The sequence below is a fragment of the Hydractinia symbiolongicarpus genome, chromosome 7 (assembly GCF_029227915.1).
Source record: "Hydractinia symbiolongicarpus strain clone_291-10 chromosome 7, HSymV2.1, whole genome shotgun sequence".
NCBI classification, from domain to species: Eukaryota; Metazoa; Cnidaria; class Hydrozoa; order Anthoathecata; family Hydractiniidae; genus Hydractinia; species Hydractinia symbiolongicarpus.
In genome coordinates this window covers 21,122,751-21,136,662 of record NC_079881.1, presented here as the reverse complement: position 1 = coordinate 21,136,662, position 13,912 = coordinate 21,122,751, and the positions used below count along the sequence as shown (strand labels likewise).

Sequence of the window (13,912 nt, the reverse complement as noted above, 5' to 3'; positions counted from 1 at the left end):
TTCGAAACAACAAGGTAGGTACTTTCAAAAAAAATCTCCAAGTATGTCTGAATAAATGTGGAGTATATTATGCCGCATTAGGTTGGTTTAGGCCTATCTACACGGTAATTATGAATGTGTTGTCAGGATGTCGAGGAATCTTTGCTCATGTGTTGGGGTAATTTAGTCGGCATCTGCGGACGTGGGCATTCTGCTGTACGTCCTGTGTCGGATCTACTTGGTTCGGTGCTAAATAAAGTCATAGCCGATTTCCTTCGTATTAAACCTTGGTGTTTCTCGCTTGTGTCCGCGCAACAATCTATTTCTATTTTCTGTTTAAACCCACCCCTGCGTCAAAGCTTTAAACCCTATAAGGGGGTACCTGGTCTATCGAAATATTATGTTTAACCCGCAAATATTGGCCTGGTTTTGTGCGATGGAAATTTCGTTTAACTGAACATGCCTGACGAAATAGGCCTCGCTTATTTGATCTTTTCCAAACGGGTGTTTTAAAGTTTTCTTACTAATCGAGCCCATGAACACAAACACGAAATCGAATGCCCAGGCGAATCAGCAGAATTGAAAGTCAAAGCAAGAAAGAGAAATCTTCCTGAAGTATTTTTTATAGTTTCACTAGCTTGCTATATTGGTCTTTTAAACCTTTTTCACAAAATGCCAAGAGGTATACATATTTTGTCTTATTGTCATTGTCTATTTTGTCTTATTGTCATTGTCAGATTAATTTTGGAAAATGACAGCTACCTAGCTAGTTTACCTAGCTAGCTAGCATACATACTAGACTAAAGTCAGTTTGGTTGATGGAATAAAATATGCAGGCAGTTCAGAGAGAACACTGCTAAATTAATGTACTTCTCCTTCTGATTATCAAAATATTAAAGTCTAATTTAATTAGCAAATGACTTATAAAGCTATGCAAAATCATCAATATACTAGCTAGTCAGCTCCCTGTGGAAAAATCTGGTTCTTCCATTCTTTTTAAACAGCATTGCTCGCGTCTTGGTACTTGCGGTAACATTTTGCGTGACAGACAGACCTATACGGGTATTATATATAGATAAAGTGTTGCGGAGTGGTGAACGGGTCCCTTGCTTAAGTTCATAAGCAAATCTATATATAAAGGGTTACAGCAGAGAAGGTAAAACAGGGTCCCCTAAGTTTACAAATGAAAAATTGCAGATGCCACTTTTTTTCCCAGTATTTTTTAGCCTCATTTTTTCCATATTTTGTTTAGTGAAAACATAATTTTGTTCTTACTTTAAAATAATTGTCTTTAATTTCTTTAAAATTTGTGTTTATGTTGCTAATGGAGCTGTAAAATCCAGCATGTATATTATTTTACAGTTGTATTATTAGGTTAGGAAAAAACGACACTGTTCAAACTTTGTTGAGGCTTGTGATCTTAAATAAAATTCTTTCTTAAAAAGAGTGCCTATGTTTTCCTGTGTACCTTCTTTCTAATTTTCTATTAAAAAATGTAACATTTCCGATTGTTTAAAAAATCCAAAGACCACGTGTTGCAAGTGTTTTTTTTACCTTATCTTATTATCAAGAAAAAAGCGTTTTATGTTTAAAAAGCAAAGCAGGTTGTGATAATTTTTCTATTTTTTTAAACAAAAAATTAAATTTCACATAATTAATAAAAACAGCATGGAAAACGGATGTTAAGCCGAGAATGAGTAAAGACAACATCATTATACGGTCTTAAATTTCTGTAAGGCCACCATCGAAAATATGTTTGGTTAGCGTCATTCTAATTACAAGAGTGAGTCGGTCAGAAAAATTACAAAAATACTATATTTGGCAGCCATATTTTGTTATTTGTTTTAAATGTACGCCAGTTGTATTTTTAGGCTCGTTTCAAGCTCCATTTTTGTTAATGAACATCGTTCCCATGGTTTTCGCTTGTATTGCACTATAAATGCGAAGCAGGAAAATATAGCACTGAGCAGCGCAGTGCAGTCCCCTATCGAAATAACATTGGGACATAACAACAGTAATTCTGAGGACCGCTGAAAAGGAGAGCAATGCTTTGATTGGAGAATTATCTAACAATAAACACAAGGATTGCGACAACAAAACCAAAATGTCCATATCGTAAGAATAAAAGAATACAAACAATTATCAATCTTATGAATTGTTGTTAAACATGTTTTTTACACCACCAGCTATTTCGTTGTACATTTCTTCACTCACCATTTGCTGCGCAAACCAAATCTGCCCAGAGTTTACATATATTGCAACCAACCCACTTCACAATTTGTTTACGCCTGGGTGGATCCTTACCAGCTACAACTTTCATCATCTTCATTTTGCGTGCCACCCATTACGTCAACCTCTTTTTTCTTTGCAGGGGTTTCCTCTTTCATGTCCTTGTTTCCTGTCATGGCTTCTAACACCATCGCTGTCTTTGATGTCGATTCTCTTGTTTCTTCATTGCATCGTTTTCTTTTGATTGTGGAAGAGTGACGAAAAAAGTCAATTAAACTTGTCTGGTTCCTGCTTGTTGTTGGGATCTCATTGATGGCTCCCATGCAATCTTCACACGCCAAAAAAAAACACTAAATACCTCAGGCGTGCGCTAATCGCACACTAAAGTAAATAATATTCTGTTCAATGAAGCCATAGAGGAAAAATATACAGTTCCGATCACGAGTAAAGCTACACATCTTTAAGAGTATGAGTACAAATAAATGGAAGTAAAATAATTCAGAGTGAGAGTACACTGCGAGTGCGAGTAAAATAAATAAGAGTAATCTTTTTAATAACACGAGTACGCAATAATTAAACTCTCGCAAGTAAATATTTAAAACTATATCATGTTACTTGCGAGTTATATTAAAGAAAAAATTAAGACAATAATTTTAATTCACCACTTAATTTTTTTTTAATTTAGTTAAAAAAAAACAACAAAATTTAAAGTTCAACTTAAATGCTCTGGCTACTTCGTTATATGAAATGACTTCCAGCATGTTCTTTCGCAAGCACAGACTCAGCATGATATCTAATTATAGTTATGGTGATCAATTGCCACATGCAGGCTTTGCTTTCTGAATATTTTTGAACAAACATTGGTTTATAACTCAGACAACAATCTGTATAATTTTAAAATATCGCCGTAGAAACAGGACGTCACAAAGCTTGTTATCTTTTTGTTTTTTGGGGGATGTTTTAAGATCGAAGCAACAATAATAACGTGAGGGATTTTCTTTATAAAAAAACAGTTTAATGTTTAATAATATATATTTTTTGTGATATCTAAAAATAAAAAATATTTACATCTAAAAAAATATTTACAAAAAAGTTATTAACTGTAAGAGTTTTATGACTGTGAAAATTTTCTTTGTTCTGTTGCTACGTCGTATAAATGTTTTTTTCAAAAATAATGAATAATCAATGCATCGCACATTTTAATTTTGTCACAACAAATTACCTGCTTTTCAAAACATGGCTAAATTAGTGTTGCTGTATGTGAGTTCTATGATTACTCAGGAGAAAAGAAGAAACAAAAATGAGCACACGCCATCGCACATCATTGGAAATTATGCCGTGCAAAAATCGCACGCCTCAAAATGATTGAAAAGTACCATGACGTGCAAAGCTTGCACGCCAGCATTTTTCTTCCTGACGAGGCCTGCTGGGGTGTTATTTTCCACATTAACAACTTCGCGGTTTTTAGCTGGTGCTTTTTATTTGACACCACTGCAAACCTCTTTTAAGTTCAATTCAATGCACCTACTGCACACAGGATAAACAGTTGCATACATCTCTTTTTTTCCTTCAAAAAGAGATTTGGTCAATTTCTTTGGCACCACAGTGCACATAGAGAAGGCTTGTCAGAGATCTGGATCCATAATACTCTAATTGAATCAAGGATGAACATTTGGGATGAGTATCAGTGTGATATTTTCCACACTCTAAGTGTATTCCACACGAAAATATAATATCTTTTAATCTTCTTTCATCTTCAATATGTCGCTTTCTATCCAAAGAAAAGATACACCTATCCGTACCACAGACTGTGGAATTCATGGTGGTAACAACTCCACTGTTCAAATACTTGTGATTGGAAGAAGTCTTCAGATTGCTTTCTTTGCTGTTAAGCGAGGGACAATCTTTTTCCGTTGTTCTAACTTTCCCGTATGTATCTACAAATTTCATATACTGATTTTTGTTGATACCCAATATAGGGGCAGGAACAGGAGGTGGCAACTCCCTGTTTGTGCGATTGCAGCAAGTAGAATCTTTGCATTTGCGATACTGCAGCATATACAATCCATTGGTTAAATGACGTTTCAGAAAATTCTTCAATTGAGGAAAGTCCCTTAATTTTGTCATCAAGTGAGGCATATCCCTATCAGAGTTGATTTAAGGCTCGATGGCATGGAGTGCTTTACAGAATTCCTCATCGCTTGCGTGCGGTTGAAACATCTTGACCTGCTTCCCTTTCAACTCTAACATCTGGAATGCGTCCTCTAAGATGTGCTTCGTGCTTCATAATGAAGACTGGAATGAGTCTTCCAACCCTTGTTGCTCACCAACTTTTGTGCGCAAAGCCTTCACCTACCCACATGACTTGATAACTGGTTCGAAGGTGCCTGCATAATCTCTTTCTGGTGCAAGTCCCTGCAAGCCAATGCTGAGTAGGGACATGCAACTCTCTCCTAAGGTGCACAACGGCCAACGTTTAGAATGTGGTAGTTTCCCAACCGAAATAATGTAAGTAGTGTATGTTGCACATACAAAAATTTGATCAGTAAACAGGCACAAGTAGGGTGGTAATATATATTATGTTCCTTTAGTACATGGTACAACTCAACCACATGCCGCATTGGACTTGAGGGATCAAAAACTGCATCTTTTAAGCTATCATAAATTTGTCCTGAATAAAAGTACTCATTTGCAGAATCTGGAATGTCACAGATGAGATCAACAGATGGGGTGATGTTTGCCACGTGATAATCATGATCTGAAGTAGTCAGTACAACACCATTTTTTGTTAACGCTCTGTAACTAGCGGCAGCTTCTGGACACCTAGGCTCACCCACTGGAGTTTTAGCTTTATCATCTATGAAGACCATGCTACAATGCTCTTTATTTGCAACAACCCATTCTCTTAAATTCCTAAAATAAAAAGTGATTTGAGAAATAAATGAGAACTACTGTAAATGCAAATGTCAAAGATTGGCTTGTGTACAGTTTGTTGTTTATATGTAAGTAAACTTACAGAAAATATGCATGATCTTTGCGTATTTGTCTCTGTTGGACCTTAGCCATAATATTGAAACGACCAGTATATGACTTTGCTGTGTGGCAATTACTGCGAGGTGGGCAAAATTGGTAATGCACTGTTGTTCCTGAAGGTATTGGGACATCCATTCCCTTTTCTTTTAATCGCAATTTGACCTTTATGAAAAAAGTAATTTTAGTAAGTATATGTACATATCGGGTGGCCATTAAACGAGAAACTGTAGCCTTTCCATACTTCTCTAAAAGCCCATCAATAAGTAAAACAATTCAAAATCACTTTCTGCGTGTACTGCGGGAAACCGTCAAATAATTTCAATTTGTTTCTGTGTAAAAATGGTTTTAAATTTGGGATAATGATAGCAACAAAAAAATATTACAGCAGGCACAAAAAATAAAACCGAACTCATATGTATTAAAGATGCATTAAGACTTACTGAGGGATATCACTAGTTAAGAATTGTACAAAACTTCTTAAAGCGGGAGTAACGGAAGCTATTTTAAAATATTTCATTTCTATCTTCTTTGCCATGAACCAAGTTTCAAAGCAGGGTATCATTTCAGATGTAGATTTTACTGAAGCATAATATTCAATTAATTAGGGAGGCAAACATTTGAAGAAAGCAAAAAGAAACATCATCAACAAATGGCGGCCTTGCCCAAGGCCGCCATTTGTTGATGATGTTTCTGTTAAATGATTGGAACGCTTTAATGAAGCTTGAGGGAAATTCCCGAATTGTGGTTTTGTACTGTGATTAATGTGAGAAATTGGAAATGCAGGCATAATGCAAATGGTATTACCAACAACAAAATCCATGTTGAAAAGTATTCACTTTTTAAAAAGTTTGTAACAGCACAAGTTGAGTCATATTTTTAAGCGAAACATATTCAACATGTCAAAATATACTACATAAAAGCTTGTCGTAAAATATATATATAATAAAGCTATAATTATAAGTGTTAATAAATGGCATGTAAAATTAAATCTGCTCATTAAAAGATGAGAGTAAAAATAAAAGGAACCAATGTTTAAATAATTGCTCATCTTTTTGTATATAGTAAAATATGCCTTGTCGTAGTATGAGACTGTTGAGTTTATGTTGTTAGGAAGAGGGAAAAACTACAAGGGAAGAACGAGGCATTTTACTTCTGCCGAGGAAATCGATCGGCAAATGAATGATGACTATCGGGTATGCTGGAAAACATTAAACTTTTTGCAATGTATTAGCACTATGTTAATGTTTTGTTTTCGTGTCCAATGTACCTGTGATTCTTTTAGCGAAAAAGAGAAGATGAAGATGATGAATCAGAAGAGTCTGAAGAGGAGGTATGTAAACTATAGCATGAATTTTGTTGTTACCAGTTCTGTTACCATTTAAATTTCCTTAAATTACTCTTTCATTAGGAAACTGGAAAGGGTCCTCAGTCCTTGATTGAGGTTGAAAATCCTAATCGCGTTCAAAATAAAATGAAGAAGGCTGGTGATATTGAAGCTGAAGCTGCCAAACCAGAACTTACCAGAAAGGAGAGGTTAGAATGTTTATTTTTGACTGTTATTTGGTGAAATGTATGATGTCTGCACTTGACAACATAAAAACTATAACCTAACTATCAACATTAAAGAACTCATACATTTCTTCTCTTGTCCTGGTATGTATCTACATTTTTCAATCAACATAAAACAAATATAGGATGTTAGGCAATAGTGTGGCTCTACCTAGGCAATTTCCTCCCTAGCCTAGTCCATAACTTCTGATAGACTTTCCCAACTGCATTCAAATTTGACGCAGTTTCTGTGTGTACATAGCAATAAATATTTTTAAATGACAGCATGTTCTTTGACATTATCAGAAGCTTAAAGTTCATCCAATATACCACTTTCTGCTTTATAATTTAATTACTTTAGTTCTGGAATGACTTATAAGCTTCTTTTTGAAGTTTCTGATGGTTCTGATTTTTATCTGTTTCAGGGTGAAATTACAGGGTAAAATCTGAACATTTGAGTACATAATATGGAACTTATAAGTTTCAGATGTTTAAGACAGGTGGCCATTATGGACAAAACCTGTGAATAATTTTAACTTTTTGACTTTCTAAAAAAAGTTTGTGCTTTTTTAAAATAATGTACACAATTTAGTAGCACTGACACATGTTTTTTTTGCCTTACTTGATTTTCTAGAGTCTATGTAAATTAATCTTGTATTATATATCCTGATTCATGCAAACGGACTTAATATTTGGTTAAAACCAATTACCAGTTATATATTTTAAAACCGTTCTTTGCTTCCTATGTTTATAAAAAAGATAAAATAATAACAATAAAGATTGTCTAAACGCATTAAAACTTATTTTCTTAGAGAAGCAATTGAAAAAGAACAAGCTAGGAAACGCTATGAGAAGTTGCATGCAGAAGGAAAAACTGATGAAGCAAGAGCAGATCTGGCAAGGTTGGCTATAATTAAAAAACAAAGGGAGGAAGCCGCTAAGAAAAAGGAGCAGGACCAAAAAGGTACTGTACTTTTAAATTTGTTAACAAATATGTAGTGACTGTTTAGTGCAGAAATAGTGGTTACCTTCATTATACAATTCCTACCTTCTCTTTCATCTGTTTTTAAATAGCAAGTGAATGTTGTTACTAATATTTGTTGTTATTATTATGTGCTACTTTTTTATGATCTTATTTTGTAATTGTGAAACTACGATGATGGAATGTAACTTCCATATGTCATCATAAATAATGCTGTATAAGAAAGGCTAAATGTAAAAATAAATTAGTGACAAACACTGCAACCTTATCTTTCATGTGAGTAATCACTTGTTGCAGAAATTTATGATAAGATTGCTATTAGAACACGGCCTTTCTAGTTCAAATTTTTTTACGTCTGGGAAAAATTACTGATGCAATATGTTTTGTCTGCGTGCTTTTAACATCTCAGAATTAACAGTGGCATTGACTGTTTTTAAATTTTGCATTAAAGAGGATAAAAATAAATGCAGTCAACTACTTTCTTGTCTGCTGATTGAGATGCTAGGAATATTCATTTAATTCCCTTAGCTTATTCTTACTTTAAAATGTTAAAATGATATTTGTAGCTGTCTGTTTACTGTGTTTGCTTCCGCTATGTTCAAAAAACCCCAGACCGAATAGGGTTAAAGAACCCTAAAATGTAGATTAAGTTTTAAAAAAACCTCTGACAACCGTAACAAAAAGATTTGGTGACGAGTTTGCTTAAACTATTGGAATAAACTATATGTACTTTTAAGGTGTACAAAAAACAATTTTTTATTACAGGTTTCAATGAGATATTTAATAGATAAATTGATTTAGTTGTAATATCAGTTTCAGTGAAGTCAGTAAAGCCTTTCATGCTAAAACTTTTTAAAAGTGAAAATCTTCTTTTAAGACCCTGGCAAAATAAATAAAAAACCCTAAATGTATGATATTGCCCAAATGACCTGAATTTAATCTAATAAATTTGCTAGACCCCTATTAAAAATGTTACTGAACTTGCGTTTCAAAACTGAACATAGTGTTTTTTTTGCTAAAATTCCACCAAAAGCAGTGTGTGCAAAAATGGACTTTACTTTTAACTTTACACGTATTCTTAAAATGCTATCCAATAAGAATATGCTAAGTTGTCTAAATTACCTAAACACGGAATTAAAAAAAGTTTTGAAATTTTGTGATTCAAGAGTTTTTATATATGTAGACACCAGAAAAGCTGCAAAATTAGAAAATGTTATAATAAAATTTTATACACTCTTATATTTAATATATAAGCAGATCCTTTTTTAAGTGTATTCTTGACATGACTTGTTTTTTTAGTCAAAATCAACTTTTTCTTTTATATTTTGCGATTTTATACCTTTTTTGTTTTTTTTGTTTTTTTTAAATAAATTATTAATACCATTAAATCTTTGAGCAAAAACATTCCTTGACAATGATTTATCTATTATTTTAATAAGCTTCTTTTACTGCTTTTTAAGTGGAAATTAAAGTCAACAATAGGGGCCATGTTCAGTGTGTCCTTATGGAAAATCGGCTTTGATGAAGCGTATTTTGAGTTGCCATAAAGCAGTGTTAGGTTATAAACATAACTAAATGTTTTTTTTACAGAAAAAGAATCGAAATTAAAAGCAGCAGAAGAAGCAAGAAAAGCAGCAATGGAAGCGCAACTTAACGCTCCCAAGCCTGGTGGTCGTCGTAAGAAACGATAAAAAGTGTTGCAACAATGCTTTATGGGCTTAACGGGAACCTGCTTAATGGTAGATTGCCAGACAGAGTTTCCCGAAACAAAGTTATTCATGAACAAGAAAATAATAATGGATACAATATAATAGCTGATGGTTTTATTATTGATAGGGTTAATAGAATAAATTTCAACATTATGAAATTAGTTATTATTTAACTCTCTTTTTATTTCAATTTAAACTTTGACAGTTAATTAGCATTGTTTTAAAGTTTTGGTAACAGTTAATAGCAAAGTTGTTTTCCTTTTCTTATGGATCCACAAAATCCTTTTTTATGCACAAAGCAACTTATAATTTAATTTTTATGTCATTATGCGATTTAGGGATGGATTAAATTTCTTTTTTCCCTTTATATTACGCCATGAAGAATTTTTAATAGTAAGTAAAACCTCATTTGCAAAAATGTAACATTTTAGTCAATGTTGAAAACAATTACTTATCTTGTTTTTTAATTTAATGTATCTCCTTTTTTTTACTTCCACCCTTTATCGTGACTACACTGTTTCATTCAATCTGTTATGTACTAAAAATAATGTTTTACTGAATTTTTATCCAAGGAGAATAAATGAAAACTAAGTAAGAAATTTTTAATTCCACAGGCAGGTTGCTTAACGCCCATTTTCCAGGTTTGATAGGATTGGACGGAGGAACACATCGGCTAGACTATGATTACTGATTACTGATCTAGTTCTAAACTCAAATTCCTTTGTTATCTTTTTAATTACAGGCAAACATATATATAAAAATGTCTACTGGACAACTAACTGAAGATGATTTTATATGTGGTATATGTTTTGAATTATTAGTTGACCCAACAACTTTGACATGTGGTCACAGTATCTGTAGATTTTGTTTGGCGCAGTGGTGGTATAAATCAAAGAAAGCGACTTGTCCAGAATGCCGACAAGTTTGGCAAGGATTTCCAAAAGTTAATGTCACATTAAGGTAGTAATGAAGTTGTTTTAGTTAATTAGCTTTACTTTCTAAAAAATTTATTGAACTAACTTTTATTTTTGACTATCAATGGAAAAGTTAACCCAAAAATTGCTTTATGATATTTGATCTATAAAATCATGGAAGAATATGACTTAACTCCCAAATGTTTTGTTTTCTTTATAAACCCGTTGCTGTTTGGCCTTAAAAAACTATCTTTTTTATGGAACACGTTTTGGGAAGATGGTACGGGATCATAACAACAATTCCTGATGTAATAGTGTTCAAAAAATATAAATTTGAAGCTATATAGGTGAAAGCTATATCGGTGAAAGGCGTACCGGAATATGCTTCTGCTGTCATATTATTTCATATTATTAGTTCTCACATGTTATACAGCAAACTTGGGATAAATTTATAAGTAAAAACAGTGACAAGACTTGACGCTTGTTCTATGAAATATCCAAAAATATTTTTTAGTTAGTTAACTTCTTTGATGTTGTATCTCATTAGACTTAAAATCAGGCCATGAGGGTTGTAGAAGATGCTATCTTTTCACAGAATAACAGAGTTTGTGGATTTCTAATTTTTATTCTTGGATCATAGAAACACTATGAAAACATTATTTCCTGATCAAATTGAGCAAAGAAGAAGAGTGTTATTAGAAAATAATGAGTACAAGAGTATAATTTCGAAGTTTGAAGAATATGGTAGAAAACAAGACACACCACGTCCTCGGTCATTAAGCTGGACAGTAATATGTATAATGGTAGCAGTGACAGTGGCAGTGGCTGTGGTAAGTAACATTGATTAGATAATTAAGTAAAAACATTGTAAGCTGACTATTTTCTGTATTTTTTATAGAAAGTAGCTATTTTGTAGCCATTTTAAACCGAACATTTATAGAGTTAAGTTACAAAAAATAAATGTTTCTAGCAATTTCCCGGTGGGTATCAATATGTTTATGGAAAGTTGAATTTTATATTTCATTTAAATTTTATTTTATTTAATTTTTTTCACTTAGATAATCAGTGTTGGGATAAAATCATTTACGGGTTTAACAAAAAAGGATTTAATGTCGAAATCATTGCGTGATTGGTCATCAAGTGATGTAGGTTTATGGATTGGTACACTTGGACCCTGGGCAAAAGATGTTTATGATAAAAGATTTATTGAAGCAGGTAAGGTAGGGGTAAATAACATGTGTCAAGGATTTTATGTTCAGATTTTGCTACATAGATACATATACATAAAAACATTTTAACGCACAGACATTTATTTCTATTTTAAGTTTGATTTGTGGTTTTATATCAAAGGTATTGATGGAACCCTTCTTCTCGAAATGAATGAGGTTGATTTGAAAATACCACCTATCAACATGAGTATGCATCTACAACGAAGGATAGTTCTTGATGCATTGAAAGAGCTTAGACGCAGTCTTTCCCATCATCCATCTGGATTCTGGGAGTATAAAGTAGGTTGTTGGTTAATATTGTTTTCTTTTTATTTGTTTTTAAAATAGCGAAGATCAAAAACAACATACGTGTTTACTTTATCTTAGGAACAAAAAAGTGGTATGATGATGTTCATTATGTGTGGTTTGCGAGAGTTTCCACGCTCAACTTTAGCGTTCCTGTATTTGTTTAATTACTGGGACACGTTCATGCCTATTTTCTATTGCACCGTCACTATCGATGGAAACCGCACAACATCTGAACTTTTAGAAATGGTAATATGTTGCTATTGTATTTATTTAAGTAGTTATGCATTCTCAGCTGCATTGTATTTTTTTAAAGTTAAAGATAAAAAAACACAAATAAAGTTGTTAGCAGATTCCTTTTCATAAACGTGTTAATGCCTGTGAAAAAGTATGTCATTAGAGAATTGTTTATTTTACTCTTAAAATGATAGAGTATGCCGCACTTGTGCATGGATTAGTTTAAGAGAATGCAGTTCTTGAGGGCTCATAAAACACAAGCAAACATTAAATGTGCTAATCTCTTTTTTGAAAATTACCTTAGCTTTATGTAGTATGCACAAGTTAGAAAGTCATAAGCTTAAACTTAAAAGAACTAAGAATTTTTTTGCAGTAATTTTGTCTTTAAGTAAAATGACATTTTTTCTTTAAAATAAAATTGGGGAAAATTTTTTTCAATATTTTTTTTTTTTTCAGGCACACAATCCAACGTTGAAGAACTGGCTGGAATTCTTGCCATTTTACGTCCTTGTTCCATATTATCTTGTTGCGAAATTTGCATCCCACTTTTTTGAAATTAATTATTGGACATCTCGAGTAGTTGTTTTGCATGCATTATTGATGACTATAATGGAATTTACTAAAGCCAGGTTTTTCTTCAGAGGTGGACTTAGGTATTCTTTTGTTTTATTTTATAACTTTATCTGTTCTTTTACAAATGCTATTGCAAGTAAAGAAAGTTAATACTTTCATAGATGATGTATATTGTGAGAAGATTCTTAGTCATTTGCACAAATATATAATATTGTCTTGTTCGTCACTAATGATTTTAAAAATTACATTTTAAAGCAGCTAGATATAATAACAAATAAAATAACAAACATCACTCTGTATTCACCTTGTTTATGCTGTTTGGTGTCTTTACTTTTAAATAATTATTTTGAATCTACAACAGGAAAGATTGCCCCAGTAAAAGAATAGTGCAAATGTAATTTGCAGAACAAAAACAGCTTTATAAGTGGCAAAATTAAAAAGCACAAGGAAATCGTTAGGTTTACTGCATAATTTCTCTCTTTTCTATTTTAGACAATTACCAAAACTCCTTGCGAAGCATTTCACCTATGTGGTTTTGTTGTCCCTATTCTGCAGAATAGTGTGGCCCTTCATTCCTTTCTTTATTGCTGACTGTATATTTTATTGGATGTTATATGTAAGTCCATTCGATGCGTTAAACAGACTACGTAAAAGATTTACGGCACTGAACAGAGGAAATGGTGCAGATGCGAATTTGCAGAATGAACATGTGCATCATCATCATCATCAGCAGCATAGACAACACGTGAGAGGATGGCATTTTAACTTTGAATGGAACGCAAATTAATTCTGACCTGTATTGGTTTTAAAATTTTGAATTTTCATGCACAGCCTAGGTGTAGATCATTTTTACTTTGACATGGAACCCTGTCTTGAAAACTGTAGAAGAAAGCGCATTGCATAAATTTTTTTAGTATGCCAAACATAAATCCAATTAAGTAAGTAAAATAAGTTTGTTCTTACACATTAGGCTAAAATAAAACAATGGAAAATATATCCCTGCAAATTTTCCCTGCATAAAGGAAATGATAATGGTATTCTTATTGAAAGAATGACATGAATATTTTTTTATTATATTATTGAATTAAAAAAAATGAGAGGCTTAGTTTTTTATTTTATAGATGAAACAGTATTTATAGTTAGATATATAATATAACAAAATGTGCTGTATTATATTTTACTTTCAACAAATAT

At 32.6% G+C, this 13,912-nt stretch overlaps 2 protein-coding genes across 2 annotated transcripts; both read left to right on the top strand.

The window, feature by feature from the left end:
- Nucleotides 1-509: 509 nt before the first annotated feature.
- LOC130648365 (28 kDa heat- and acid-stable phosphoprotein-like) lies at nt 510-9,638 on the top strand. The gene is made up of 6 exons (XM_057454393.1): nt 510-661; nt 6,352-6,434; nt 6,524-6,571; nt 6,650-6,774; nt 7,602-7,753; nt 9,362-9,638. The coding sequence occupies exons 1-6, from the start codon at nt 652-654 to the stop codon at nt 9,460-9,462; spliced, it is 519 nt and encodes a 172-aa protein (XP_057310376.1). The 5' UTR covers nt 510-651; the 3' UTR covers nt 9,463-9,638.
- A 559-nt stretch (nt 9,639-10,197) lies between these two features.
- Nucleotides 10,198-13,661, top strand: LOC130648364 (bifunctional apoptosis regulator-like). Its single transcript, XM_057454391.1, has 7 exons — nt 10,198-10,440; nt 11,035-11,224; nt 11,453-11,609; nt 11,745-11,902; nt 11,990-12,157; nt 12,602-12,798; nt 13,211-13,661. Exons 1-7 carry the CDS (start codon nt 10,241-10,243, stop codon nt 13,503-13,505), a joined length of 1,365 nt encoding a protein of 454 aa, XP_057310374.1. The 5' UTR covers nt 10,198-10,240; the 3' UTR covers nt 13,506-13,661.
- Nucleotides 13,662-13,912: the final 251 nt, after the last annotated feature.

Bases quoted from the DNA above. Each gene is read 5' to 3' on its own strand.
- LOC130648365 (XM_057454393.1), top strand. The intron at 6,775-7,601 runs GTTAGAATGTTT...TTATTTTCTTAG, and splicing joins GAACTTACCAGAAAGGAGAG to AGAAGCAATTGAAAAAGAAC. The intron at 7,754-9,361 runs GTACTGTACTTT...TTTTTTTTACAG, and splicing joins AAAGGAGCAGGACCAAAAAG to AAAAAGAATCGAAATTAAAA.
- LOC130648364 (XM_057454391.1), top strand. From the start codon at position 10,241: ATGTCTACTGGACAACTAACTGAAGATGATTTTATATGTGGTATATGT. The intron at 10,441-11,034 runs GTAGTAATGAAG...CTTGGATCATAG, and splicing joins AAAGTTAATGTCACATTAAG to AAACACTATGAAAACATTAT. The intron at 12,158-12,601 runs GTAATATGTTGC...TTTTTTTTTCAG, and splicing joins CATCTGAACTTTTAGAAATG to GCACACAATCCAACGTTGAA.